This window comes from Salvelinus alpinus, chromosome 4 (assembly GCF_045679555.1).
Source record: "Salvelinus alpinus chromosome 4, SLU_Salpinus.1, whole genome shotgun sequence".
In the NCBI taxonomy this organism is placed as follows: Eukaryota; Metazoa; Chordata; class Actinopteri; order Salmoniformes; family Salmonidae; genus Salvelinus; species Salvelinus alpinus.
The window spans coordinates 82,978,534-83,006,273 of record NC_092089.1 but is presented as its reverse complement, the minus strand read 5'-3'; the positions used below and the strand labels follow the sequence as shown (position 1 = coordinate 83,006,273).

The following is a 27,740-nucleotide window of genomic DNA, read 5'->3' as shown; positions in this document are numbered from 1 at the left end:
TTGGCGTGTGTGGGACTCTTTCCTCACTTATTGACTGAACATTTTGTTTTTGATTATACTGGAAGGTATGTTTCAGGACATTATTACATGTGAAATTAATTCAAAACACATGACGCGTGTTACACTTCACACTCTGCGTGTGCATAATTATAGTACTCATCATAGTTTCACACATTTAAACTCCATTGTAAAATCTTCCACATCTGGTAACACTCATGAAGTGCCGTCTAATCCATTTTGCATGTTGAACAACTAAGTTAAGCTTTGTTATTGTTTCAACTGCGGATTGCCACTTTAAGGCGAGGTAGTGCTACTGTGTATCACCGATGTTTTCACTGCTGTGCAGTTAAGTCTCAACTGTTATTTTTCAGTGGAGGTGTTGTGTGAATGGATGTGCTATCTGTAACGTGTACATATCTGAAGTCAACCAATCAGCTGAGGGGAGAGGACATTCCTGGTTACAAATGGGGAATAAACTAACACACTAAGAATGAAATATGCCACAATCGTTAACACATTACAAGGATTTAAATAATGACTACACCTGAGCCCATGAAATCCAAAGGCATCGAAAAGGGCCGTGAAATGCTGGAGGTTTTTAAAGACGCTGGATGGAGTTTTCCTACCGTTCCTGCGGAATGCTTAATCCGATTCATTAAGGAGTTCTGCTCAGGTATTTCCTGGTACCGGAATCCAGTCCCTAAATATTATCTTAACACCTCTTTTTAACGTTTTAGATCTATTTTCATTTAGTCACTGGTCCTGGCAATGATTGATACCATTGGAGTAACCAGGTACCTTTTTTGTTTTCTAATGACTGGCTGTCTGAAAGGACTGACAATGGGGACTATAATGTAAGGTTATAGATCATATTAACTTATGTTCTATATGTAATTCTATGTGTTAGGTACTATTGTACCTAATTGTGGAGAGACAGCTAGGTTGGTACAGTACAGTCATGATCTAACAGACATTATAAACCGGGTGGTTTGAGCCCTGAATGCTGATTGGTTGAAAGCTCTGGTATATCAGACCGTATACATAGGAAATGACCAAAAATGACTTTTTTACTGTTCTAATTACGTTGGTAACCCGTTTATAATAGCAGTAAGGCACTTTGTTGGTTTGTGGTATATGGTCAATATACCACGACTAAGGGATGTGTCCACGCACTCCATATCACTTATCCTTATCGCATCCTCCAGATGGGAGAGCTTTGCTTCTCCTGTTGTGACTTGATATGAGTGTCATCAAGGTTAGGCTAGTCTCTTCGTTAGCCATGTGGTTTATCCTGGAGAGCACTATGGAAAGCATGTGGTTTCATCTTAGCTGTCAAGTGAAATAGAAGGCATATTAGATTTGAACAGAGGAGAGATCCTCCCAGACTGCCTAGCTCGGCTATTTGGGATAAGGGGGCTCACTCTCATAGCCCCTCAATATTGGGAGTGGTCTTTCCTCTACTGGGATTTTGCCAAGGCGACTGGCACTGAATATAATGGCCTCCCATTCAGCCTCTCCGCTCACAAGACATAAAAGTTAACAGGTGTTTAATGTCAGAAGTGTTTCATATGAGAGTCACAGAAATAGAGACAGGCAGCCAAGAAGGGTAGAGGCTTAAAAAAAAAATCTCTATACGCATTATTTAAAAAATGCCATGGTTAAGGCAGAGATGGAGGTTAAGCCCCTGACTCTAACTTGACTGGGTTTTTGAGCCATGTCAACACAGCACTCCATCGCTGGCAGCTTTTTAGAGAGACAATGGCAAAATAAAATGTCATAGGAAACACAACACAGAAGAAACAGATCAAAGATTAGGTTTGTGGTAACCATAATAATATGCTGCTGGTCACTACTGACCAAACCCAGGGAGTGCGAGAGGATACAAGATTCAGTCATTTAAAAAATGTCATAAGAACTGACCAACATAGGAGCTGCAAAGACATGGTGGCATAGGGGCATGGACAATCTGGGACCTCTAGAAGCTTCCAAAGACTAGAAAACCATAAAATGATTTACAGTGCATTCGGCAAAGTATTCAGACCACTTTACTTTTTCTACATTTTGATAAGTTATAGCCTTTTCTAAAAATGGATGTAAAAAAATAAAAAATAAAATCCTCATCACACAATACCCCATAATGCCAAACCACAAACAGGTTTTTAGAAATGTTTGAAAAGTTATTAAAAAAAACATTTTCAGGAATATTACATTTACATAAGTATTCAGACCCTTTAATCAGTACTTTGTTGAAGCACCTTTGGCAGTGATTACAGCTTGGAGTCTTCTTGGGTATGATGCTAAAAGCTTGGCACTCCTGTATTTGGGGAGTTTCTCCCATTCTTCTCTGCAGATCCTATCAAGGTCTGTCAGGTTGGATGGGCAGCATTGTTGCACAGCTATTTTTCGGTCTCTCCTGAGATGTTCGATCAGGGTTTCAAGTCCGGGCTCTGGCTGGGTCACTCAAGGACATCCCGAAGCCACTCCTGTGTTGTCTGTGTGCTTAGGGACATTGTCCTGTTGGAAGGTGAACCTTCGCCCCAGTCTGAGGTCCTGAGCACTCTGAAGCAGGTTTTCATGAAGGATCTCTCTGTACTTTGCTCCGTTTATCTTTCCCTCGATCCTGACTAGTCTCCCAGTCCATGCCGCTGAAAAACATCCCCACAGCATGATGCTGCCACCACCATGCTTCACCGTAGAGATGGTGCAAGGTTTCCTCCAGGCGTGATGCTTGGCATTCAGGCCAAAGAGTTCAATCTTGGTTTCATCAGACCAGAGAATCTTGTTTCTCGTGGTCTGAGAGTCTTTGGGTGCCTAGCGGGCTGTCATGTGCCTTTTACTGAGGAATGGCTTCCGTCTGGCCACTCTACCATAATGGCCTGATTGTTCTCCCCGATTGCTTAGTTTGGCCGAGCGGACAGCTCTAGGAAGAGTCTTGGTGGTTCCAAACTTCTTCCATTTAAGAATGATGGAGGCCACTGTGTTCTTGGGGACCTTCAATGCTGCAGAAATGTTTTGGTACCCTTCCCCAGATCTGTGCCTTGACACAATCCTGTCTCGGAGCTCTACGGACAATTCCTTCGACCTCTTGGCTTGGTTTTTGCTCTGACATGCAGTGTCAACTGTGGGACCTTATATAGACAGGTGTGTGCCTTTCCAAATCATGTCCAATCAATAGAATTTACCACAGGTGGGCTCCAATCAAGATGTAGAAACATCTCAAGGATGATCAATGGAAACAGGATGCACTTCCAGTCTAACTTCCAGTCTAATAGCAAAGGGTCTGAATACTTATTTAAAGAAGCTTTTAATTTTTTATAAATTTGCAAACATTTCTAAAAATCTGTTTTCACTTTGTCATTATGGGGTATTGTGTGTAGATTGATGAGCAAAAAAAGTATTTAATCAATTTTAGAGTAAGGCTGTAACGTAACAAAATGTGGAAAAAGTCAAGTGGTCTGAATACTTTTCGAATGCACTGTGTATATAATAAGTCCTCCATATGAGCAGTATTGAGCTCAAAGAGGTAATATACAGTCAAAGACACCTCAGTCCAACTATCCTCAGTTAGTTCTAGAACATATAAATGATCCTTGAAGCCTTGATAACCTGATAAACCCGTGTATATTCAAAAGAAGTACATCTGACATAACATTCATGAAAGGCTTGTTTTCTATGAAGGACATTTTTATTGAAGTGTGAGCGCAGGAGAAAGAGAATAGTCGCAGAGGCATTTAGGCAACGAGGCCCTTGACTAACGAGAAGCCTCGCATGAATGTGCTTGAGTTGCATGTATTGTCTATTGCGTGCCGAAGGCAGATGGGAGCTCGTTTGTCAGTAGAACACACCTGAAAATCCACTATAAATCATGTCTGAGCTATCTACACAAATGAATTGGACTGTAACAGTGGGCTATCCCCCCACTAAAAAGTGCTCCTGTGCTTTGAGTGTGAGCCCAGTAATGTAGCCAATGCTGAGTTGTTTTGAATAACTTCCAAGAGGAGGGCACAGCTAGGCCTGCTCTTCCCTTGTCTCTTGGTAACATTTACAGTATAAGGTGTGTGCCGTCCAAAGGGTTCTTCCATTTAGCGGTTCATTGCATGCAAGGATAATGTTTCTTGAGAAAAAGAAGATTAGGGGCATTTGAATCGTTACTTAGGTGACTAAAAGCATACTTATAGTCGGTGGTCCTCTTCCTCCACTTCTCAATGTCGAAGTTGATTAAGGGTGGCTATCATGGTGGATCTGATATTTGGTGAGAAATGCAGAGGACCTTTTGGGAGCATGTATTGCAAATTACTCTTGGCAGTGCCCTCTCATGTATTGCTCCATCTGAACGCAATTTGGCAGCGGTTCTCGTAAGAGAGGGGGAGAATGGCGTGCTGCAAGCCTCCTTCCTCATACCAGCACGCAAAGGTTCAGGACCTGTCATAAACACACCCTGGAGAGGATGGGAAACAGAGATGTTACCATGGTTCTGTCATGCGGCTTGATTAACCAGGATTTGTTAAAAACATAAGGTTAAAGTTATATGCTGTGTAGAAATAAGGATACACAACCACTCTCACGCCAGGTTAACCCAGTATACATGTATGTCTTGTGTAATGGTTTTGTTGTAGTTTTCTCCCTCACATCACACAGAGGAGGTATTCTTGGAGTGTGGTAGTTTTCTCCCTTACATCACACAGAGGAGGTATTCAGGGAGTGTGGTAGTTTTCTCCCTCACATCACACAGAGGAGGTATTCAGGGAGTGTGGTAGTTTTCTCCCTCACATCACACAGAGGAGGTATTCAGGGAGTGTGGTAGTTTTATCCCTCACATCACACAGAGGTATTCAGGGAGTGTGGTAGTTTTCTCCCTTACATTACACCAAGGAGGTATTCAGGGAGTAAAAATGAAATGTATAGACAAATGAATACATCATTATGTCAACTCTCCATAACACCAACATACAGAATGATCTGCCATCATTGTAATTGAATATAAAGATGATAATTAAAATGATGATTACATATAATCACCATGAAAGGTGCAATCTGCAATATTTAAAGGAGATGTTCACTTTATTTGAACTAAATCTGTATTTTGGTTATGTTATAGAATAGTCCAGACTCTTTTTTTGGAGATTTCAATTGGTTTTGAGAAACTTACCCCAACCAGCGATACACTTCCTTATGCTCGTTCTGCAGTGCTTAGATTAAACATTAACAAAAGCTAAAAATAAAAATAAATGCTCTCAGTATAGTGATGCGGGTCTTTAGATGTACACATGAAATGTTGTCATTCCGAACATTATCCGCAAAGTTATATTCCATTTTGTACGACTCGACTCAGAAGCCTTTTTTAACATCAAATACACTACAAGTTTTAAATATTCTGCATTGCAGGAATGTTCTCCTGCATCAGGATGCTCAAATTAAGATCCTACATCTGAATGTCACAAAGCCCAAATTTACCTGTGGGTCCCAGATACCACCTCCATGTCAGTGTCTTTCCCAGCCAGCAGAGGGACCCATCTTATCTAATCTACCTCGGCTGTCCCTGAGTATTCCTCTATATATAGGCTAGAGAGCATGATGTGGACCTTACAAACAGGCATTTACTCAAACACTATGGGGTTTCTATATAGTTTTCCAAACCCGGTCCTAGAGAGCCTATGTGTCTGGGCAGTTTTGAATCTCTCTTCACATTTATATTTATACCTAATTGCACATAAGTCCCACACCCTCAAATGAAATGGCAGAGGAGAAGCTAAATTCTGAAAAGGGACAAAAGTATGCTTTTGTTGATGGTCTGGAAGAATATGTGAAATTGATGGGGACATTGGACTTATTTCCAATTAGTTCTTTGACCACTTCTGCCAATTCTTAAAACACTGTAAAAATCTGAACCACAAGTTGGTACGCCGATTTGGGATGAATTCATTAGAGGTAGATTTTCCCCTTGAGTGCCGTGAAAGACTTTCCTTTGCAAAGAAATGCTTTTATACATCTGTGACATCAATCTTGCTTCACTTTATGCATACACACGCTGAAGCTTTTATTGCATATCACTTACTATGCATCACTTATTGTCTTGCTGTACAGCAAACTGCTGTTACACTGTTTAGTTTTCTTGCCACTTATAGCTACTTACTTTCTATTATTCATCCCAGTTTGGTTATCTAAATACGCTGGAGCCCAGGGAGTCCTGGTTGACGTTGTATTGATAACCAGGGTGTTTTCCTCTTTTGTGGACCTCTGGCACGTGAACAAACTCTCAATTTGACCCATTTTCCATCTTATTCTCTCTTACCTTCTCTTTACCCTCCTTCTGTGGCTAAAGCAGGGAAGACTCATTACAAAACCTTTTATAACTCTCTTCAAGACTAAGTCAAACTTTAAGTCTTAAGTCAGCTGGGGTTCTTCCCGTAAGGAAGGAGTTGTGAGATCAGCAGGCAACTTTTTGCAAGGATCATATGTCATGATATCGTCATAAAAATGCAAAAGTAGCACAACGAACAATCAATTGTCTGTACACAAAGGCAGTCTTTTTAAATGATGTGAAAAATGAAAATGACGTCCCCTTCTAATCCAGGTGCAGGGTCCATGCAGTTGCACAGCAGGGAAAGGTCCTATATGTCCTTCAGGCTGCTAGTGTTTTCACTAATATATCTTTAACTGCAGGGACAGTTGTAAGTAACAGTCTTTTTATATGGATTTCTTGAGTATAAATTCTTTACCTCAGAAAACGTTATTAAAATAAGAATTATATTACATCCCTGATTTATCAACCTCCCAACAACATCTACTATCATCATATTGGAATGGGAAAAGTCAAGGATGCCACATATGCAAATGACAAAGTAGTATACTCAGTGACCACTAGGTGGTAGGACATATACATGCAAAAGGTCTGCCAATGACATCATTGATCCACTTGACAATTGAAAAACCTTTAATATTTTAAAATGAGCCTAGGTATGATAGGATTACACACTCATAACATATGCTTGTCATCAATTGTCCTATACATTTCCTAGGCATATGACCTCACGTCATATTCAGTGGGTTCATGCTGATATTTATATCACTGCAAACTGTTGCAATCATCAAACTGTTATCAAGATGAGGAAGCTATTTAGAATGGAAATAATACAACTGCAAATATCTGAAATGATAGCATCAGATTCAATGCCAATGACCCTATTATGATTCTGTTAAACGGTTGATATTCAAAAGAAATCTAAAAATCCCTGCTTATTCAACATAATGCTCTACATTGTGCCCATAAAATATATTATTAATCAAGGCCTACCTATATAATAAATGACATAGGCCTACGCATATACCGCGCATAACTCGATTGCTTTTTTGCTCAAGAAGACATTCACAAATACCAGTTACGCCTTTCATGTGTTTTAATTGGTAGCCTATTGTATTGATTTACTTGTTTTTTTATATATACAAAAGATCAGCTGATGCATTACCTGTATCTAGTATTAATGGTGCATCAGGTCTTGGCCTACTGATATCACCAACTTTCAATCAACACAAATATGAGTCAATGTAAAATAAGTGGATAAACGCTTCAGTGACATGGTTAGAAGTCGTGGCCTATATTATGGGAACTGCTGAAGCATTCGAATATTCACGCTTGCGGTCTGCTCATAAATATAGGTTAATCCGTGCATTGTGCCCTGAATGAATGTTGTTGATGTTTATTCATGTCTTACTAACATCACGATAAAAATTATATTATGTACGCCAATAACAATAACAACTTTACAAATAAAAAATAATACTATGACATGTATTATTATTATTAGTGGTAGCCCTTGGCGTAGACTATAAAGGAGGCTACATCTGGTATTATCAGATAACACAACAATAATCTGACCAATTGGGAGGCAGGCCATTGCATGAATGATATGCCTGCACTATGATCCTACAAAACCTACACTATGCATTATGATGGTTCTTGTTAATCGTAAAGAGAGGCATAACGCTACAAGACAAACACATGTTGCTCGACTTAATTTAGTATTTATTTATATCCTAAACCAAATGCACTATACCATGGTGATAATATAACATCTGAAATAATAGGCTAAAGTTTAGCCTATATGTAGCCTACTGTTGTGGTATCATTGCGAGAGGAAACACACAAGCACGGCTCCTGAATTACATTTACATTTTAGTCATTTAGCAGACGCTCTTATCCAGAATGATTTATAGGAGCATTTAGGGTTAAGTGCCTTGCTCAAGAGCACATGGAAAGATGTTTCACCTAGTTGACTCGAGGATTCGAACCAGCGACCTTTCATTTACTTGCCCAACGCTCTTAACCGCTAGGTTACCTATAGCTCAATTAAACAAGATCAATGATAAATCTCGGACGAATTTATTAAGACCTCAATTCGATCAATTGCCATTGAGAAAATAATTATTCCTCCTACCTCAATGTGCTGCCTATGGGCCCACAGATCATGTCGCCGACACCCGAGGTCTGTGGTAATTTATAGGCCTACATGTGGCAAACCATGAAAAACATAATGTGCATGCATTGAAATTAAATGGGCATTTGCTTTATAACATACAGAAGGAGAAACATAAAGCCTACATCATTATTTCACGGGAAGATGCTCCTCAGAAGGAACTCCAGACATTACGCAAATAATCCCTACCATATAACTCTTCTTTGTTTTACATTTATAATGAGTTATCAACCTTAATTGAATACATTTGACACCGAGTGAAGCTTACCTGTGGTTCAGGTGGTTGGTATTTACAGTATAGATTCAAGGCCAAGGTCGTCGTCAATAACGTCATCTATTGAGCAAACGGTAGGCCTATGTACGGATAGGGAGAAGGCGCACAACAGCCACCCAGGTAGACTGACAGCTGTATTACTATCAACCTCGAAGTTCTCATTATTCTGAGTGACATTGGCTACAGCTGTGTATGCGTATCTATTGGTGTCCGTTGGCTAAAGACACACATTTGCTAGCTAGGCTACTCTCATTCCAATGGGCCATTTTATTTTCATGGTTTGACATACTACAGCCCTTTTGGCTGGTGAGGGGTTAACCTTTTAAAAACATATTTATTGCCAGACAAGACGTGAGTGTGTCGTAATTTACAGTGGCCAATCATCACGCGATTTTTCTCTCCTCTCGTCCAATAGGAAATGGAGAGGGATTGCTGTCTGTCACAGGTGAGGTTGGATAGTGGATCTGTGTGAAAAAGGCAGGAAAAGAGAGAAAGCTTAGGCTAATGCGAGAGCTGACGGAGGAGAAGCATCGTGCCTCGGGAAATAGGCTGAACGCAGTATTTCCATCGCTTTTTCAGTGGGAATGCAATGAGATACCAAATCTGGGAGGTACAAAAAAGCAGTAATAGCGCTTCAAGGGGAATACAATGCGGATGATTTGACGTTGGTCCATATCTACGATTTTTACAAGACAGAAACTTTGCTCTTTGAAATGGCCGTTCGCAGCAACTCCTTGATGCCTTTCTCTATCCAAGCCATTTTGAACAAAAAAGAGGACAGTCGACACTTGCCAGATTTGGACATCTGCTTCTCGAAGACTGCGTGTTGGAAAATATTTGGAGAAATGGATACTGGTTCGCAGGACTTTCCCACGGCGTGTAGAAGTGACGAGGGAGCTTGCATGGCCAGCGACCAGAAAAGTTACGACTCGGATTCAGGTCTCAGTGATGACAATGACAGCAAGAGGCTGGCCGTTTGCAAGTCCGAGAAAAACAGGGATCCTGCTTCAGACGTACTGGAAGAAAGTTTGCAGGACGAAACTGACCATGAATCCACTGCTGTCGATAACGCAAAAGGTCTTAGTGACTGTGAACCTAATGTTTCGGGTAAGTTACACATTTTTTATTGGGACATATCGGGTAAAAGTCTGTAAACACATCAATTGAAACCATAATTTAAAGTAATATTCTAAAAATACTTTATGGGGAACATCCTAGTCTAATCCCTTCAGATCATTTCGCCAATGTGGTGTAAACATTAGGCTATTTTACTCGCAGGAGGCACCGCCTTTACGCATGAGGCAGCGGGATGTTATGTCATGGCATGGCATACACACGTTTTTAGGCCTAATTTCAATCTATATATTCCATTAACGTGTGTAAATGGCCATGGAGATTTATGAAAGTGTGAGGTTAGTTTTCAGACAGCCTTGGATGCATTTTAAGAGCTAGGGCCTATATGACTATTCCATCTTGTGTGGTCTAAGAAAAGCGATGATTTTTATTGTTCATAGTACATAAAATGCACAATTTCTTCTTTCAGATTCCAACAACCTAGACGAGGCCAGTTGTGATAAAAGTTCGGATCAGCCCAAACAGAGGAAAAAACGTTCAAGGGCTGCGTTCTCCCACGCGCAAGTGTTCGAGCTCGAGCGTAGGTTCAATCACCAAAGATACCTATCCGGACCAGAGAGAGCAGACCTGGCGGCCTCCCTGAAGCTGACAGAGACGCAGGTCAAAATATGGTTCCAGAACCGCAGATATAAAACAAAACGTCGTCAAATGGCTGCCGACTTGATGGCATCGGCCCCTGCAGCAAAGAAAGTGGCTGTGAAAGTGTTAGTTCGGGACGACCAGAGACAGTACAACCCCGGAGAACTACTGCGGCCTCCGCTCCTCGCTCTCCAGCCGTCGTATTACTACCCATACGCCTATTGCCTCCCGGCATGGACACTCTCTACTTGTGCTGGGAATCAATGAGAATTGAATAGCCTACTTTGTATTTATTTTCCTCCATCAGGAAATCGAGGCATTTGCTTTATTGACTTTTTATGAAGAAATCAGGAGAGATTAAATGAACTCAGAACTACTTATGTGAGTTATGTCAATCATTTGAACTGCCTCATGGTGTCTAGACTGAACATGTCACTTTTCTTGGTATAGTGATGACACTAGGCCATTGTTTCAGATTGTATGGAGTGTAAACCTTCCAAAGGGGGCCTACAACATATGTGTTCCTATGTATACTACGAGCATTGGAGATATCAGACCCCCAAGTGACATTTCGAATATCTCCCTTACTGCTTTTCTTTTCTTGCTGCGGTTGTAGGGTAACGGTAAGATTTTCAGCACTTTTCGAAACATAGAGATAGAGTGTGGACATATATCTGACTGAAATATCGATTTGAAGGTTTCTTTTGTACGTATGACCTTAACGTGAACTGTGGCAGAGACAGTAACAATTGAACTCTTGTTAAAAAATGTACTTATTTTCTAATTGTTCTAAATCTGATTGTTTATTAAGAGAGAAATCAAACATTAAAAACATATCAGGCATATTATATTTTAAAGCTAGTCGTGTTTGATTCGAGCCTTAATATGTATGTCCTTTTTTCCTTTTTAGACTTTCCCTTACGAAAAAAGATTGCAGTTGGAGTGCAGTATTACTGCATGCTGCAACTAATGCATCCAAAATACCACAGTCAGCTGCTGACTGCAGTTACTGCACTTTTACTGCAATCTCAAAACAATATTTTTTGTAAGGACTGAATTTCAGTTAATATGACCATGATCAGTGGGCCAAAATGAATTGTAATTGTGTCATTAACCATTCTTGTTGTCATAATGTCATAATGATAAAAAAATTATAATAACTTAATTAACTTAATAATAATAATAATAAGCAATGAAATACCCATGATGCATTGATGAACGAAATTGCATCACAACAACAAATGTAGGGTTTTATTTTCTTGACCTAAATTACTAAATTGATGGTCATATATTACATCATATACAACGTTTATGTATAAGGCCCACCTTATTCTGCAGCTACAGTATATACCATATAAGCCTACAGTTGAGGAATTCCCCTCAAACCAGTTATATAATAGCTGTACTCTTTATCAGTAGGTTAAAACTAACATGTCTCACGACGGTCTAATTAGAATGGGAGAGAAATATTCTGCACACCAAAACTGCAGGGTTCAAGAGCATGTGACGGTTTTAATCTCACACTATTTTCATTTACATAATTACATTTCACATGTTGGTAATTTACCCGAAGCTCTTATCCAAAGCGACTTACAGTAGTGCATTCATCTTAATATGGCTATAGGTGAGATAACCACATCAAAGTCGTAGTAAGTACATTTTTCCATAATAAAAAAGTTATCAGCAAAGTCAGTGCTAGTAGGAAAAGACACGTGCAATTATTGAAGATACTCTTTGAAGAGGTAGGGTTTCATACGTTAATTTCATCTTATTCCTGAGAAACTGAATAATTGATTGAATGAACTTGTTAATTCAATGACAGAAAGTTGAATTGTGCTGATTCATATAATTTTATTTGGCTGAACAAAGTTAATAGATATACAAATAAAGAACCATAAAACTAACAAGTAGATGAATATTCTTATAATTATTTTGTATTATTATTAAAAGTAAAGGTAGCCTAGTAGTGGGTTCTATTCTGATATGTGATGACTTCATCATAATCATAGCCTATACATTTTATAGGCTATCCTATCGGCCCTAGTTTTAACCACACACACCTCAGTGCTACCACCCTTACTGCACAACTTCCTGACAGGTTGGCCATACACTAATCCTCATTTGCCTCCCCACTAATACACCTGCCAGACAATGATTTATGGGTCCCCGATTCCTGAACTATGTAAACTGACAGGAACCTTCGAGGTGTGTCAACATGAAGATATCTATACCCATGAGTGTTTGGGTGTTCAGGAGGTAAAGGGAGAGAAAACACGTAATCCTATGGACTGACTTTTATAACCACAACTCATTTCAAACTCGATACTATTTCGGGTAGATAGGCTACTTTTTCTGTGCGGCAAGAAATAAACAGCAAACGATAAGCTCATTTTTAATCAATCAGAGGAACTTTAATAGTATTTTTCAACATATCATCTCACTGACCAAACCAACAGAAATTGTCCCATTTTCCATTTTTGTCATTTAGCAGACGTTCTTATGCAGAGCGACTTACAAGAGCAATTAGGGTAAAAATAAATAAATATTTTATTGTCACACCCCTTACGAAAAAATATTGCATTATAACTCTAGCATACTGTAGTATAACTGAAGTTAGAGTGCAGTACAACTGCAGTATGCTGCAAATACTGCGTCCAAAATAACAGTTTTTTTACTGCAGTAATGTTGCATTGTGACTGCAGTTACAGTGCAGTTTAACTGCAGTTCAACTACATACAGTACGCTGCAATTATTCTGCAATTACTGTGTCCAAAATTCCACAGTCGACTGCAGTTTAAAAAGTGCTATCTTTGGGTCACCCATTGTAGTACCCGGACCCTGGAGCAAATTAGGGTTAAGTGCCTTGCGCAAGGGCATATCGACAGATTTTTTAAATCTAGTCAGCTCAGGGATTCAAACTAGAGACCTTTCAGTTACTAGATCGACGCTCTTAAAACCACTAGGCTACCTGACACCCTGGTTCCAAGCACAAATGGCATTTCAATCTTCGTATTCTGGATAATTCTTGCACAAACTCTTATCGAGTACTTTGCGCGGCTATAGCCTATATCTGATACCACGCCCGGCTATACAGGCAACACAATCGTACAGCCCAAAGGACTTCTCCAATGACTCTGTTAATTGCTTGTTTCTCTACAAACACAGTTTGTCTTAAAAAGAGAATTGCTAAAATGAAATACAAATCGGCGTTATAGGAATGGCTGTTATGGCCTATCCCAAATCTCATTGGCATGGCATTCCGTCTCATTAAGAGTGAAATATTCTGTCAGTTGAAGTTCTTCTTTTCAACTTTTGATTGGTGAAATGCAAACACCCACATAGGTATGCATTAACCCCATTTCATTGTCTACCCATTAGACTTGTTTTTATACATGAGAGCGTTTGCATGACATTTGGAGGGAATGCGTGTAGGCCTATGCGCAAAGCATGAAGATGGTTAAAAGTATGTTTTGAAATTTAAAACATGAGTTCCGATTTTTTGGCATGTACTAAGCCTGTACCATGGTAGGTCAAATATAGAACACATGCCATGTAGCACGTTGGTAGGCCACATCGGTAGGCCTATACTGTTGATATAAGTCCGTGGCAAGGCATGCAGTTTGTTTTATGAAAATAATCGTACAACATATCTCCTACAGCACAAATTATTTTTAACAGCTAGATTGAAATAATTGAAAACGTAGTCTGCGTCGTGATTTTACATATTTTGTGAGTGGAATCGTTTCCCGTTACTTTATGCGAAACATATCTCCTTAACCAAGGCTGTATGCCCATCTGTGCCAAGCTGGCTTGCAACGCAGGGGTGGGCGGCGCTGGCTGAGGTGAGCCCAGCAGAGCCGAGATGCAACACACAGCAAAGGAAAGGGTGAAATTAATGATTTACATGGAAGAGACAATACATTTTTAGGACATATGTCATTCGTGCATAATTGTTTTGTTACGCATATATCTCAGCAAATGGATTGCGCGAATGAACCATGGCTTGCTCATGAATCAGACAAGCTCTAACAAATGAAATATTCTTCGCTTATTTTCAAATAACAAATAAATGAAACTGAACTGGTTTCAGGGGCTAGGCTATAGGGCTATCTATGTGGAGTGCAGGCCCATCACTTCGTGTTATCGTTTGTCACTTTTGAAATCGCAAGATCGCAATAGGCCCATGTGGAATTGTATCTTTAAGACTCTAATAAATCTCAAAATAATTACTATAATTGAAAATGATCTGATCAACCAACAGTAGAGACCTTTGGTTCCAAAACAACTACAAAAAAGTATGTCATCCAACAGACGGCTCCGCATTCCAATCAAGGCCTACTCATTTTGACAAATTGTTTGGTATTTTTCTTCCTATTTTATTTAGACATCATATTTATCACTTTGAATGATACAAACCTAGGCCAATTCATGAAGGTTCTTCCAAAACGATTTTTTGTTTAATCCGAAATATGTCACCATATCTATTCAAGCGGGCTCAGCCCTTAATAATAGTGTTAATATAGGTCAATAGTTGGTTGCATCAAAATATAGAGTAGATCACAGGATGGTTATTTGCAACAGCAAACAAAACATTATGATCATATGCGTGTCCATATTGCTCAATATGCTCAAATGTGTCTCCACTGAACGAACTCCTCAATTCATGTGTATGGAACGCTAATATCTATAGGCATACATTGGTGCACTTTTTCAGAATGTGACTCGTGAGTGTTGTTGTGTAGACCTAAATCAGAGCAAGAGCACAATGTTTGAGGCTGGTAGACATAAATTAATAAATAATGTATATTTACCATATAGATACGTTTCTCGACTCGCACACAAACACCTTCAAACTCTCCCTGTCCCCCCCCCCCCTGCCTCGTTCTCTCCCTCTCTTTCTCTGTTGACACACACACACACACACACACACACACACACACACACACACACACACACACACACACACACACACACACACACACACACACACACACACACACACACACACACACACACACACACACACACACACACACACACACACACACACACACCCTTAGTCACTGCTCCTTTGTTTGCCAGTACAAGAAACATCATACATGATTTACTCAACATGGTATAGTAATTTACCAGTTTATTAGTACTTTTTCCTTTTTCTTACTATCATCTGAATGCCTGTATATATATATATATATATTATAAGATCTTGCATGATGTCAAGGACAATTCCATACATGTTCGCTTGACACGTATAATGAGACTTAATCAGTGAAATTATTTTCTCTCGCAGAGACATGTTCCAGTTGTTGTTCTAGATCAAGTTGCAGATCTAATGATAGAAAATTGGTATTTAATATGACGTTCTTTGAGACTTAAATCCGTAGGCCATATGTTTCCATATGCATGGCAAAATCCATCGGTGCATATAGGCTATAGACTTAATTAAATGATATGTGGACATGTCAGGTTACAATAGCACAATTACAGAACCTCGATATTTAGTATTGTAGAGAGGCTATTGCGCTGCGGGTGGGATACATTATTTTTCAATTTTTCTTCATAATGCGTTCACACGAAGTGTATATACCATCCGCAGCCTATTTGTGTCTACCTTGTCAAAAGGAAAATAACCGACGTGACATCATTATTAAGGCGGCAGGTAGCATAGCGGCCAGTAGCCGAAAGGTCGCTGGTTCGAATACCCGAGCTGACAAGGTGAAAAATCTGTCGATGTGCCCTTGAACAAGGCACTCAACCCTAATTTGCTCCAGGGGCGCCGTACTACAATGGCTGACCTTGTAAAACAACCCATTTCATATTTCATGAGTAGTCACATACGGAGACTGCATTTGGATGAATTTGTGGAGAAAGGCAAAAATGAACTATGTAGACATGGTGCAATTATGGATTTTGATAATATGCAGAATTATTTCTCTGCTTCAAACACCGACAGAAAAGTACAGCTATGATGATTTATTTATTTATTTATTAGCATCCACAATAGCTGTTGCTCATGCAGCAGCTCTCATCCTGGGGTCCACACAAAACATAAAACATGACATTCAGAACATTGATAGATAAGAACAGCTCAAGGACAAAACTGCATACATTTCAAATAAGAGAACGTGGGCTGTCAGACGATTAAAAAAACTCATATCGAGTTGATTTTAGAATTAGCTGTGATTACACGATTAATCTCAAATTCAGAATTTGCTCAAATTGAGCTTTAAGATTTGATATATACAAAAAGCATTACAAGAATTTTGACGTTTTGATTTTGTCCAAGATAACGGTTTGCAAAATCAAGTAAATTGAAAAAGCACACTTTCTGTAACCTCAACGTCAACTTGTTTTGACATGGATTTGTTGTTTTTAGCTGTATACATTGTGTATTTTGGATGCTTTCAGTATATTTTGAACGCTTTTAGACAACGCAATTAATCACGATAAAAATAGAATGCACAAAAATTACAAAAAGTTCAATCGAAATAATAACAGCCCTAAAGAAAATATGTAATGAAAATGTAAAATACCCAGCAGGTGTCCTTGCTCCATTTCATACTAAATGGTACATTTTGACCTCCACCATTTAAACCATCAAGGTCATCGCGGTGATGTATATAAGCTGCCACACATGGTAGGTAGCCTATATATATATATATCTCATAAAATGTTAATTACATTTTGATCGATTTTCAGATCTCGTGGAGTAGTCTATCTCGGGTAATACTTGCATACATTAAACCCAAACAAAGGTCCTACGATAAATAAATAAGTAAATCATGGAGAAGGAGGCATGTATCGCATCAAAGTAAATAGAATACTAATATATCATTTAAGAACATTTATAATTGTAAAAGTGACTATCCAGCCTATACAGTAGTTTAAATATTTCGTTTGTCAAATGTAGCCTAATATCAAACGAGTAGGACTATTTCCAGACGGCTTGACTAGTGTTGAAGGCCAAGCAAGCGCTTACATTCTAGTCTATTTTCAACATGTTAAACCATACCGATCGAGAAAATGGAAGATACATTTTCTATTGCTAGTGATAATCTGAAAAATGAAATGACAAAAAACAGATGCAACTAGGTTTGACAACTTTGATAGAGCGCAGGTAAACTGCACGATAAAGAATTTCACACAACTTCTGAACTGTGAAAACCTATACAATGGCCCTACATCAGCTTTAAGCTACTGATCCAATGTGTCCCTCCCAGTCTCGAAAGAAACTGTAGGTTATAAACGATGACCCGAGGGGCACAACAAGGTCTGGAGAGGGTAGACGACAGAATGTCACGCGTCCATATCGACTTGAGGATGTATAGATTAGAGCTCGTGGACATGGCGGTTGAAAAATGACATTGCAATATTAGTTGCGAGACAAAACTGAATCTATACGTGGATTGGTCTTGTGCATCAAAAATTCTTAGAATAAGTAAAAAGGTACTAAGCATAGTCTAGTCTGACTACTCTAATAGAACGGTCCTTGAACGGTCTAAAACCTATAGCGTTCGATGTCTGTCTATATATTTTCAGAGATTCGATTCCGAATGGATACAAATGTAACGTTCAAGAAAGATATCATTTAAAATATAAAAAGTTATAGCCTAGCCTATAACATGTATGTTATTGTTTAGCCTACTGCATAAACAATCTAAATATTGTACATTTGTATTTGGCAAATACTGACGCAGCATAATTTGGAAATGTATACTATTTTATAGTACTGACCTGGCCTATAGCCTATGTATTTGATAGTTGGCTATTGTAAAATAGCACATCAAATATTTTCCCGCTAGCCTGACCCATGCTGCAATTCGCGATAGAGGCTATTATGCTGATTAAAATGAAAGATTTAGGCTACAAAATGAATATCATTATAGGGTGTTTGACATTTTATGTGACAAATGTATCAAAATAAACTACCTAAACATTTACTAGTGTAGGCTGTAGGTTGTACCACACAATGCGAAAATATATCCACACGTATTAACAAATAATGCATTAAATAGGACCTATGTAGTCTAACATTATGCGTAGCCTGAAGAATGATTCTCACATTTGTTTTTGTTCATACATATTTAAAAAAGTTATTGCTTTATTGATTAATATACGTACTCACCTAAAAGAAGGAAAACCTAATCATAACCCATACACATGCTGTATTATGCATTATTATGTTATTAGGGATATTTAATAATGATTAGGGATGACCTCTAGTGACTAGTCCTTCCAACAAGCAGATGTAGCTATTCTATATAAACATTAATATTGTAACAAATGTCATTACTATAGCACATGACCATATCTATTTGCCCATGTGTCCTCAAATGAATCTCTACTTTCCCTCTGCATTTCCAAACAATCAACTTGAGACGGGAGAAAATGAAAACGTGTTATTGTTGTTTTTGGATGAATCTGGGCCATACCTGTTTAGTGAATCGGTGTCCCCTCTCGACTGAATATGTGCCCTTTTCCGTGCCATTACACCACTGCCTTGGATTTTCACTGAAGATTCATATTTAAGGCATCACCTGGCATGCTGCTGGTTCTAAATACCTTTATGTTGCTGAAAAATAGTACTTTTTCTATTATGAAAATGTATTTTCCATTCTTACAGATATTTATGAGGGTTCTGATGGTACCCATAATTGAAGAACATGTGCAAGATATTGGCAAGAATATTTTCTTAAATTTCATAACTGCCCGCCATCATGTAGCCCAACAATTTTATTTGAAATCAATCAACCAATTTAGGTAGCATCTGTACTGGAGTCTATTTTGTTTCACTACACAGTAACAACAATATCAAAGTAATTTTCGCATAACACATAATTATGTTCAATAACCTGTACATTGCATGCTTTGTGTGTGCGTGTGTGTGTGCATACCTGTGCCTTTTTTTGTCCAGTTTAGGGTCTTTCACGCATATACCTTCACAATACTCTTATATCTATCTTGGCACCCTCACTTACCACGTTGATGGGCCAATATTGACCTGACAGTCACTGCCACCGGGCTCAAACCGCTCCAGGTGCAAATTCCTCTGGATTACCTGCTGGTCGGCCCCGGTGACCACATAACATCCCCTATAACAGACTAAATTAAACTGACGCCATCTTGAAAACGGTGAAATTTGGTATTAATACATTTATAACTATTTTAATGAACCATTAACCTAAATTTAACATAAATGAATATCAACATATTACTTTGAAGATATAGGCTATCTAGGCCAAATACAATATGCTTTTGCAAAGTAACAGCTACATGTATTTTCTCACGTTCATTCCTAAACTAAAATGAAAATGACCTCTGGGTTTTCCATATATTATATACTCATCTGCAAACGACAATGATGAATGTGCTCCCGACATGGAGACAGTGACAGCATTAATTGGTGTAACATTTTAGTCATATAGTAGATGCTCATCAAGAGTGATTTACAGTAGCCTAGTACCTCCATACTTGTTTCTTATTGGTCGCCTGTGGGAATCGAACCCACAACCCTGGCGTTGCAAGCACCATGTTCCAGCAACTGAGCCACATGGGATTAGTAAAATTATAATTTAAACCACGTCTGAATGGATCACTATGATTGAGTAGCAGCAATCCCATATGAACACAATTCAGGTCTACTGAACCTAAAATCCATTAGGGCCTCGGACTACCTGGGAATTTGAATATGTTTTTATGGACCATCATGATGAATAGGCTAGTCTAGGAGATGTGGAACGTTTTTGAAGGTGTATAGCTACATACTTTAGTTCATACAGTTATTTTATGCAATTTATGCTACATCATGTGGGGGGAGAAAAGTATTATTTATGGAATGGTCAATACTTTTAAATTCTACATTTATTTATCCTGGAAGAATGCCTCTCAGTCTTTGACCTTGATTACCATAGCAACAAGGACGCGTAGTCTATGGTCACTGTTGAGCGTTCAGGTCCTTGGACTGGTCCATTGTAAAGCAGTTTTATTCAATTAACATTTTAACCTTCTTTATTTGCTACTCTTGGATTATATTTTTTTACATAAAAGTTGTAACATCAAATGTGTCCTTAATGTACAAGTATTTCAGTTGGCCGATAAAGGGTTTGTAAATAACAGGTTTACAAAACATAAATGGAACATGCCTGGCATCAGTGGCTGGTGAAACATGGCGTCTGGTTGCCTGGTGCTGGGTCTATTTTAGCTAACTGATTAGCAAGATAGCTATATTCAAAGGCTTTGACTATATTACTGTGAAAGCAGTAGCTACATTTTCAGTACAATAATATATTCATTGCAATATATTTCAATATGTCGGACTCAGAAGAGGACAGTCAAGATAAGCAACTTAAAATTGTAGTCATCGGAGACGGCGCATCGGGGAAGGTGAGGGATTTTTAGATTAGTTAATAGTTAGCTAGCTAACGGTAGCTAGCAGCTAGACTTATTATTTTGAGTTACGTTAGCTGGCTAGCTAGCAACATAGCTATGTCACGGGGGCAATTGGGTAAATTACTGTGCAGTGGATAACTTTAGCTCAGAAGTATCTTACAGAATTGTCCTGCGTAGCTGCGTGTGCTAGATCAACGTTTTGCCTATGCTTGTTAGCTGCTAGCTAACGTTAGCTCTTCAGACAGGTAGAACCGTGAACCAAACCACCGAGGTTTGTCAAACAGGCAGTGTTTTTTTGTTGTTTTAGCATAGCTAACTATAGCCAATGCTGCTAATTTAGTTGGTTAGTTACCGTCTTAGTTTTTCACAACAGGGGCCAGAGTGATGTTAATAGCATTAGTTCGCGTTCCTGTGGAGCTAACTAACGACATTGAACAAAGTCTAGTCATTGTCTATGATGAGAGCTAGCTACTGTCCTCTGAATTATCTTCCCAACAGTCAGTGTCAACAGAAAGGACAATTACGCCTGTGGTGCATAACATGTTTCCTGGCCACACAACCTGGTCTCATAGACCAAACGCAACGTAGTAAATGGAAATCCGGGACACTTGTTGCTTTTGGTATGGTTACATAAGACTAGGCTGGACACTTGACATTTTTAACAATGCTTTTTTCAGACAAAAACTAGTTCATTGCATCCAGCCTTATTTTTGTGTATTTTTCACCCTGCCAGCTTCTATTAGGTCTATTGAGTACCGTGGCACCAACTCGCCTTCCAAACGTTCTATTCCAGCCTATTGTTCTACGCCACAATGCTTGCTTTGCTATTGTTGGCAATGAGACCTGCCCACGTTGCTGGTAGTTAAAATGTAAACAACAACAAAATATTACTAATGGAACTCTGAGGTCGTCCCATTGTTTGCTATAGGGAAATATAGGTATGTCTGTGTTGCAAAATATCTCGCAATGTGTATATTTCGATTTTTGCAAATTGGACACCACTTTAATCATGAGAATCTCCTCTTTCTAATTATGCAAGGTTGGGCAGCGTACTCGGTTGTCATCGAACGCTAGCCCCGAAATACCTTTTGCCCTTGGAACGCTGAGCTCCCACCATTTGTTTTCCTATAGAGAGGCATGCTGGTATATTTTGCCAAATTTCTTCCAATGCGTATATTTCGATTTTTTTCAAGTTGGACACCATTTGAATCAGCATATTCTCCTCTTTCCAATTACATAAGGTTGGGCAGCGTACTCTGCTGCCATCGATCACTAGACCAGAAATAGTCAAAAGTTGCAATTTTTTCCCCCACTACTTCCTCGTTATGCAGACATAAGCACACTTGGCACCATCGAGATGTGGATGTTTACTATCTACACAGTTCTTTTTCAGTTTCACCCTAAGAACAGATTGTAGTGGTAAAATAAAAAAGCTACATTTTTTGGTGCCATTTAGGTGAAATGGAATTCAAATTGTTACTCCAAACGTTTGTTTCTATTAATTTGCTATGGGCTCGCGCTAGTGTTCTGGGCTTAGCCAACATTCTGTTGCCATTTTTCAGCCTTGTGTGAATTTTGACTCGTTCTATTGTCCAGCCTAATAAGACAGAAGGTTACTTAAGGCTAAACGTGTTGGGTGGGCGTAGGTGTATAACGCGAATGTATAGTAACCCAAATGTTGCCTGTTCAAATCTAATCACGGACAATTTTAGCTAATTAGCAACTTTTCAACTACCTACTACTTTTGAGCTACTTTGCAACTACTTAGCATGTTAGCCAACCTTAACCGTTACCCCCCCATAACCACCCCCCTAACATTAACCCTTTAACCTAACTCCTAACCTTAACCCCTAGTTTATCTAACGTTAGCCATCTAGCTAATGTTAGCCACAACAATTTTGAATACATAACATATACATTTAGCAAATTTGTAACATATTGTATGATTTGCAAATTCGTAACATATTGTACAAATTGTAATTCATAACATAATATATGAAATGGATGATGGGCATCCACAGTTTAAAAATACCAGTCTAAACTTAACATATCATACTCAATGGAGTGTCTCAGATTTACTAATCCAAAATGCTCTGAGACCAGGTTGGGCCACAGTGACCAGGTCCATGGTTGAAGAACATCAGGAAAGAGACAGAAGTAGCACCCTAGTCACATTTAGGGCTGATGAGTTCAGGATATTATTTTGCCCTGATAGAAACTATAGGCCAGAGGTTCCCAATTATAGTGCTTTCAGAAATTATTTACACCCCTTGACTTATTCCACAATTTGTTGTGTTACAGCCTGAATTTAAAATTGATTAAATTTAGATTTTGCATCACTGGACTACACACAATAACACATACACATAATGTCATTGTGGAATTATGTTTTTCGATTTAAAAAAACAACAAGACATTTCAGCATTTCATTTTTTATAAATTTGTTAAGTCAATAAGCCTAAATAAATTCACGAGTAAAAATGTACTTAACAAGTCACACAATAAGTTGCATGGACTCACACTGTTTGCAATAGTGTTTAACATAATTTTTGAATGACTATCTCGTCTCTGTACCCCACACATACTGAGGTACCTTACAGATAATTGTAAGGTACCACATTGGTTGGTAGACTTTCCAATTGTTGACAAAACAAAATACGCAAGCCAGGTTGGGATCTTTTATTGTCGGTCAATTTAATTATGTGAGAAATGGTGGTGGAAACACCATTATGATAAAATATTGATATAATAACCATCGTACATGGCGCACATGGACATTAAAGTAAAACTGACAGCCTTTTAGGAACATTAAATCTTATTAAAATCTGTTCATCTACACCCCCAGGAAAAATATGACACTTTTAAAAATATTTTATGACCAGCGTGCACTTAGGGTCATTTTCACGTTTTCATAAATTCTTAGAATGTGTGGGAATTACCTTTTTAACTAAGGTATTTGTGGAAATTCTATAGCGATCTAGAGCGGGAAAGCGGCCATGCGTTTGGACAATTAATAGACACTGCAGTAAATAAAACCTAATTAAAAACATCTTTCTTGTCCGAGACCGGAGTCTACACAGACCGTTGTGCCATAGCCAATCAGAGCTACAGTAGGTTTTTATGCAAATAAGCCATTTGCCACACAGACCTGCCATCATTCACTTTGAACTGAACTGTGTGTTTACAGGCAGTTGCAACAGCACGAATTTAGATCATTAGAACGCATTCGCCAAAAAATACACCTGAATGGATTTCTGCAAATATGTAAATACCACGGGAGTCCTCTTACATTTTGGAAGTTTACAGACCTGTTGATCAAACAACCATGAAAATGGTAGGCTCTCTGTCCCTCAGTTATTCACATCAACAAGATCAACAACTAATGCTAGCCAGAGCAAGATTAACTAAAATCTAACAAAGAACATTTAGGTAAACACATTCAAACTTCTTCAGCTAGTTGCCCATCAAAATTGCACTGTTAAACAATGGGGAATGTAGCCAACTCGTCCATCTGTAGCTTGCCTGCCAATGCATTCATATTTGTCCTAACCAAGCACCCAAGCTAACTGGCTAAATTTGGCTAGCTTGCTAGCTACTTCCAGACACAAATGAGTGCATTCCTCACTCTTACAATTTTACTCGCGGTAGCAGAACTAGTTAAGGTGTTTACACATTATCTGAGGTGTTCACTACTATAACTTTTTTTTGCCTACGTTTACGAACACCGGTCATATCTGGTGTGTTGCGCATTCGTAAAAAATCATCAGTTTTGTCAGCGTTATGGCACTCAGTCGAGAGTGCTCTGAAATCGTGAATTTGCAAACACAAGAGATATGCTAACTGGATAACAGTAGTTCAAGTTCTTGCAAGCTAACTAAATAACACCTGCGTCTTTAGCTGTGTATAGCCACCGAAAAACGATATGAGGGGAAAAAGTCAGTCACCCACTCCTCCAATAACATTACATGACATCCTCCAAGCAGCTAGCTAAGTAGCTAACGTTAGGCTCCGTGTTTTTATATCCACAGAAAAACGAGGCCTATATCGACATAACCTGAAAGGCCGCTCAGCAAGGAAGAAGCTACTGCTCCAAAACCGCCATAAAAAAGCAAGACTACAGTTTGCAACCGCACATGGGGACAAAAATCGCACTTTTTAAAGAAATGTCCTCTGGTCTGATGAAACAAAAATAGAACTGTTTGTCCATAATGACCATCGTTATGTTTGGAGGAAAAAGGGGGAAGCTTGCAAGCCGAAGAACACAAACCCAACCGTGAAGCACGGGGGTGGCAGCATCATGTTGCACGGCTGCTTTGCTGCAGGAGGGACTGGTGCACTTCACAAAATAGATGGTATCCTGAGGAAGGAAAATGATGTGGATATATTGAAGCAATATCTCAAGACATCAGTCAGGACGTTAAAGCTTGGTCGCAAATGGGTCTTCCAAATGGACAATGACCCCAAGCATACTTCCAAAGTTATGGTAAAATGGCTTAAGGACAACAAAGTCAAGGTATTGGAGTGGCCATCACAAAGCCTGTAGAAAATGTGTGGGCAGAACTGAAAAAGCGTGTGCGAGCAAGGAGGCCTACAAACCTGACTCGGTTACACCAGCTCTGTCAGGAGGAATGGGACAAAATTCACCCAACTTATTATGGGAAGCTTGTGGACGGCTACCTGAAATGTTTGACCCAAGTTAAACAATTTAAAGGCAACGCTACCAAATACTAATTGATTGTATGTAAACTTCTGACCCACTGGGAATGTGTTGAAAGAAATAAAAGCTGAAATAAATCAGTCTCTCTACTTTTATTCTGACATTTCACATTCTTAAAATAAAGTGGTGACCCTAACTGACCTGAGACAGGGAATTTTTACTTGGATTAAATGTCAGGAATTTTGAAAAACTAAGGTGCATGTAAACTTCCGACTTCAACTGTACGTAAGTATTTTGACCCTTTACTCAGTACTTTGTTGAAGCACCTTTTGCAGTGATTACAGCCTCGAGTCTTCTTTGGTATGACACTACAACCTTAGCACACCTGTATTTTGGGAGTTTCTCCCATTCTTCTCTGCAGATCCTCTCAAGATCTGTCAGGTTGGATGGGGAATGTTGCTGCACAGCTATTTTCAAGTCTCTCCAGAGATGTTTGATCGGGTTCAAGTCTGGGCTCTGGCTGGGCCATTCAAGGACATTCAGAGACTTGTCCCAAAGCCACACCTGCATTGTCTTGGCTGTGTGCTTAGGATCGTTGTCCTGTTGGAAGGTGAACCTTCGCCCCAGTCTGAGGTCCTGACCACTCTGGAGCAGGTTTTCATCAAGGATCTCTCTGTACTTTGCTTCGTTCATCTTTCCCTCGTTCCTGACTAGTCTCCCAGTCCATGCCGCTGAAAAACATCCCCACAGCATGATGCTGCCACCACCATGCTTTAACGTAGGGATGATCCCAGGTTTCCTCCTGACGTGACACTTAGCATTCAGGCCAAATATTTCAATCTTGGTTTCATCAGACCAGAGAATCTTGTTTCTCATGGTCTGAGTGTCTTTGGGTGCCTTTTGGCAAACTCCAAGCGGGCTGTCATGTGCCTTTTACTGAGGAGTGGCTTCCGTCTGGCCACTCTACCATAAAGGTCAGATTGGTGGAGTGCTGTAGAGATAGTTGACCTTCTTGAAGGTTCTCCCATCTCCACAGAGGAACTCTGTCAGAGTGACCATCAGGATCTTGGTCACCTCCCTGACCAAGACCCTTCTCCCCTGATTGCTCAGTTTGGCCGTGCGGCCAGCTCTAGGAAGAGTCTTGGTGGTTCCAAACTTCTTCCTTTTAAGATTGATGGAGGCCATTGTGTTCTTGGGGACGTTCAATGCTGCAGAAATGTTTTGGTACCCTTCCCCAGATCTGTACCTCAACACGATCCTGTCTGGGAGCTCTACGGACAATTCCTTCAACCTTATGGCTTTGTTTTTGCTCTGCCATGCACTGTCAACTGTGGGACCTTTGTATAGACAGGTGTGTTCCTTTCAAAATCATGTCCAATCAATTGAATTTACCGCAGGTGGACTCCAATCAATTTCGAGTCTCATAGCAAAGGGTCTGAAGTCTTAAATAAGGTATTTCTGTTATTTTTCATTTCTTTGCCACAATTTCTAAAAACCTGTTTTCGCTTTGTCAGTATGGGGTATTGTGTGTAGATTGAGGAATTTAAAAAAAAAAAATATTTTTTAGAGTAACATAGCAAAATGTGGAAAAAGCGAATGGTTTTTTAATGCTTTCCCCGAATGCACTGTATGTCTCACTATTTAAGTGTGGGAATACGTGGGAACAGATTTCCTAAATTTATAATCACTTAGCTGATTTCCTGGTGACTTTACAGTCTTATGTCCAATAATGAAAAAGCTATGGGAAAAAACTCGGTGTTGTTCGTAATGGTTTGTACACTATTTGCTCCAGTCTTCATTTGTTCCGAGGGAGATTGCCAAGATGATCAAAGTACTATTACTGTGTAACAGATCTATAAGCTGTTTCAATGATAGCATAGTGGATTTATATCTGGCATGAATCCAGTCTTGTAAACCTATTAATCGTACCTGACCCTTAATACAGGTTGCATGTGTTGTTGGAGGGATTTTTTGTCAACTTTTGGACCATGGTACTCTGGTTGTCTAATTGTACTATGTTAGCCAGTGATTACAGGTGAGCCACACAGGTGTGTGTGGACTACACAATAAATGTAGTTGCTGTATTGCCTAGTACGTGGTAGCCTAGCAGCCTAAATACAGTGCATTCGGAAAGTATTCAGACCTCTTCACTTTTTCCACATTTTGTTACGTTACAACCTTGTTCTAAAATTGATTAAATCTACACACAATACCCCATAATGACAAAGGGAAA

General features: G+C 39.2%; 2 protein-coding genes across 3 annotated transcripts in view; both read left to right on the top strand.

The window, feature by feature from the left end:
* The first annotated feature begins 9,246 nt into the window (after positions 1 to 9,246).
* nkx3-2 (NK3 homeobox 2) lies at positions 9,247 to 11,309 on the top strand. The gene is made up of 2 exons (XM_071399218.1): positions 9,247 to 9,855; positions 10,292 to 11,309. The coding sequence occupies exons 1-2, from the start codon at positions 9,462 to 9,464 to the stop codon at positions 10,726 to 10,728; spliced, it is 831 nt and encodes a 276-aa protein (XP_071255319.1). The 5' UTR covers positions 9,247 to 9,461; the 3' UTR covers positions 10,729 to 11,309.
* Positions 11,310 to 20,601: 9,292 nt separating this feature from the next.
* LOC139574539 (ras-related protein Rab-28-like) overlaps positions 20,602 to 27,740 on the top strand; it is a 52,232-nt gene continuing 45,093 nt past the window's right edge. For both annotated transcript variants that reach the window (XM_071399217.1, XM_071399216.1), the window contains exon 1: positions 20,602 to 20,844. In XM_071399217.1, coding sequence (XP_071255318.1) covers positions 20,770 to 20,844 — 75 coding nt within the window. In that variant the 5' untranslated portion in view covers positions 20,602 to 20,769. The remainder of the gene's footprint in view (positions 20,845 to 27,740) is intronic.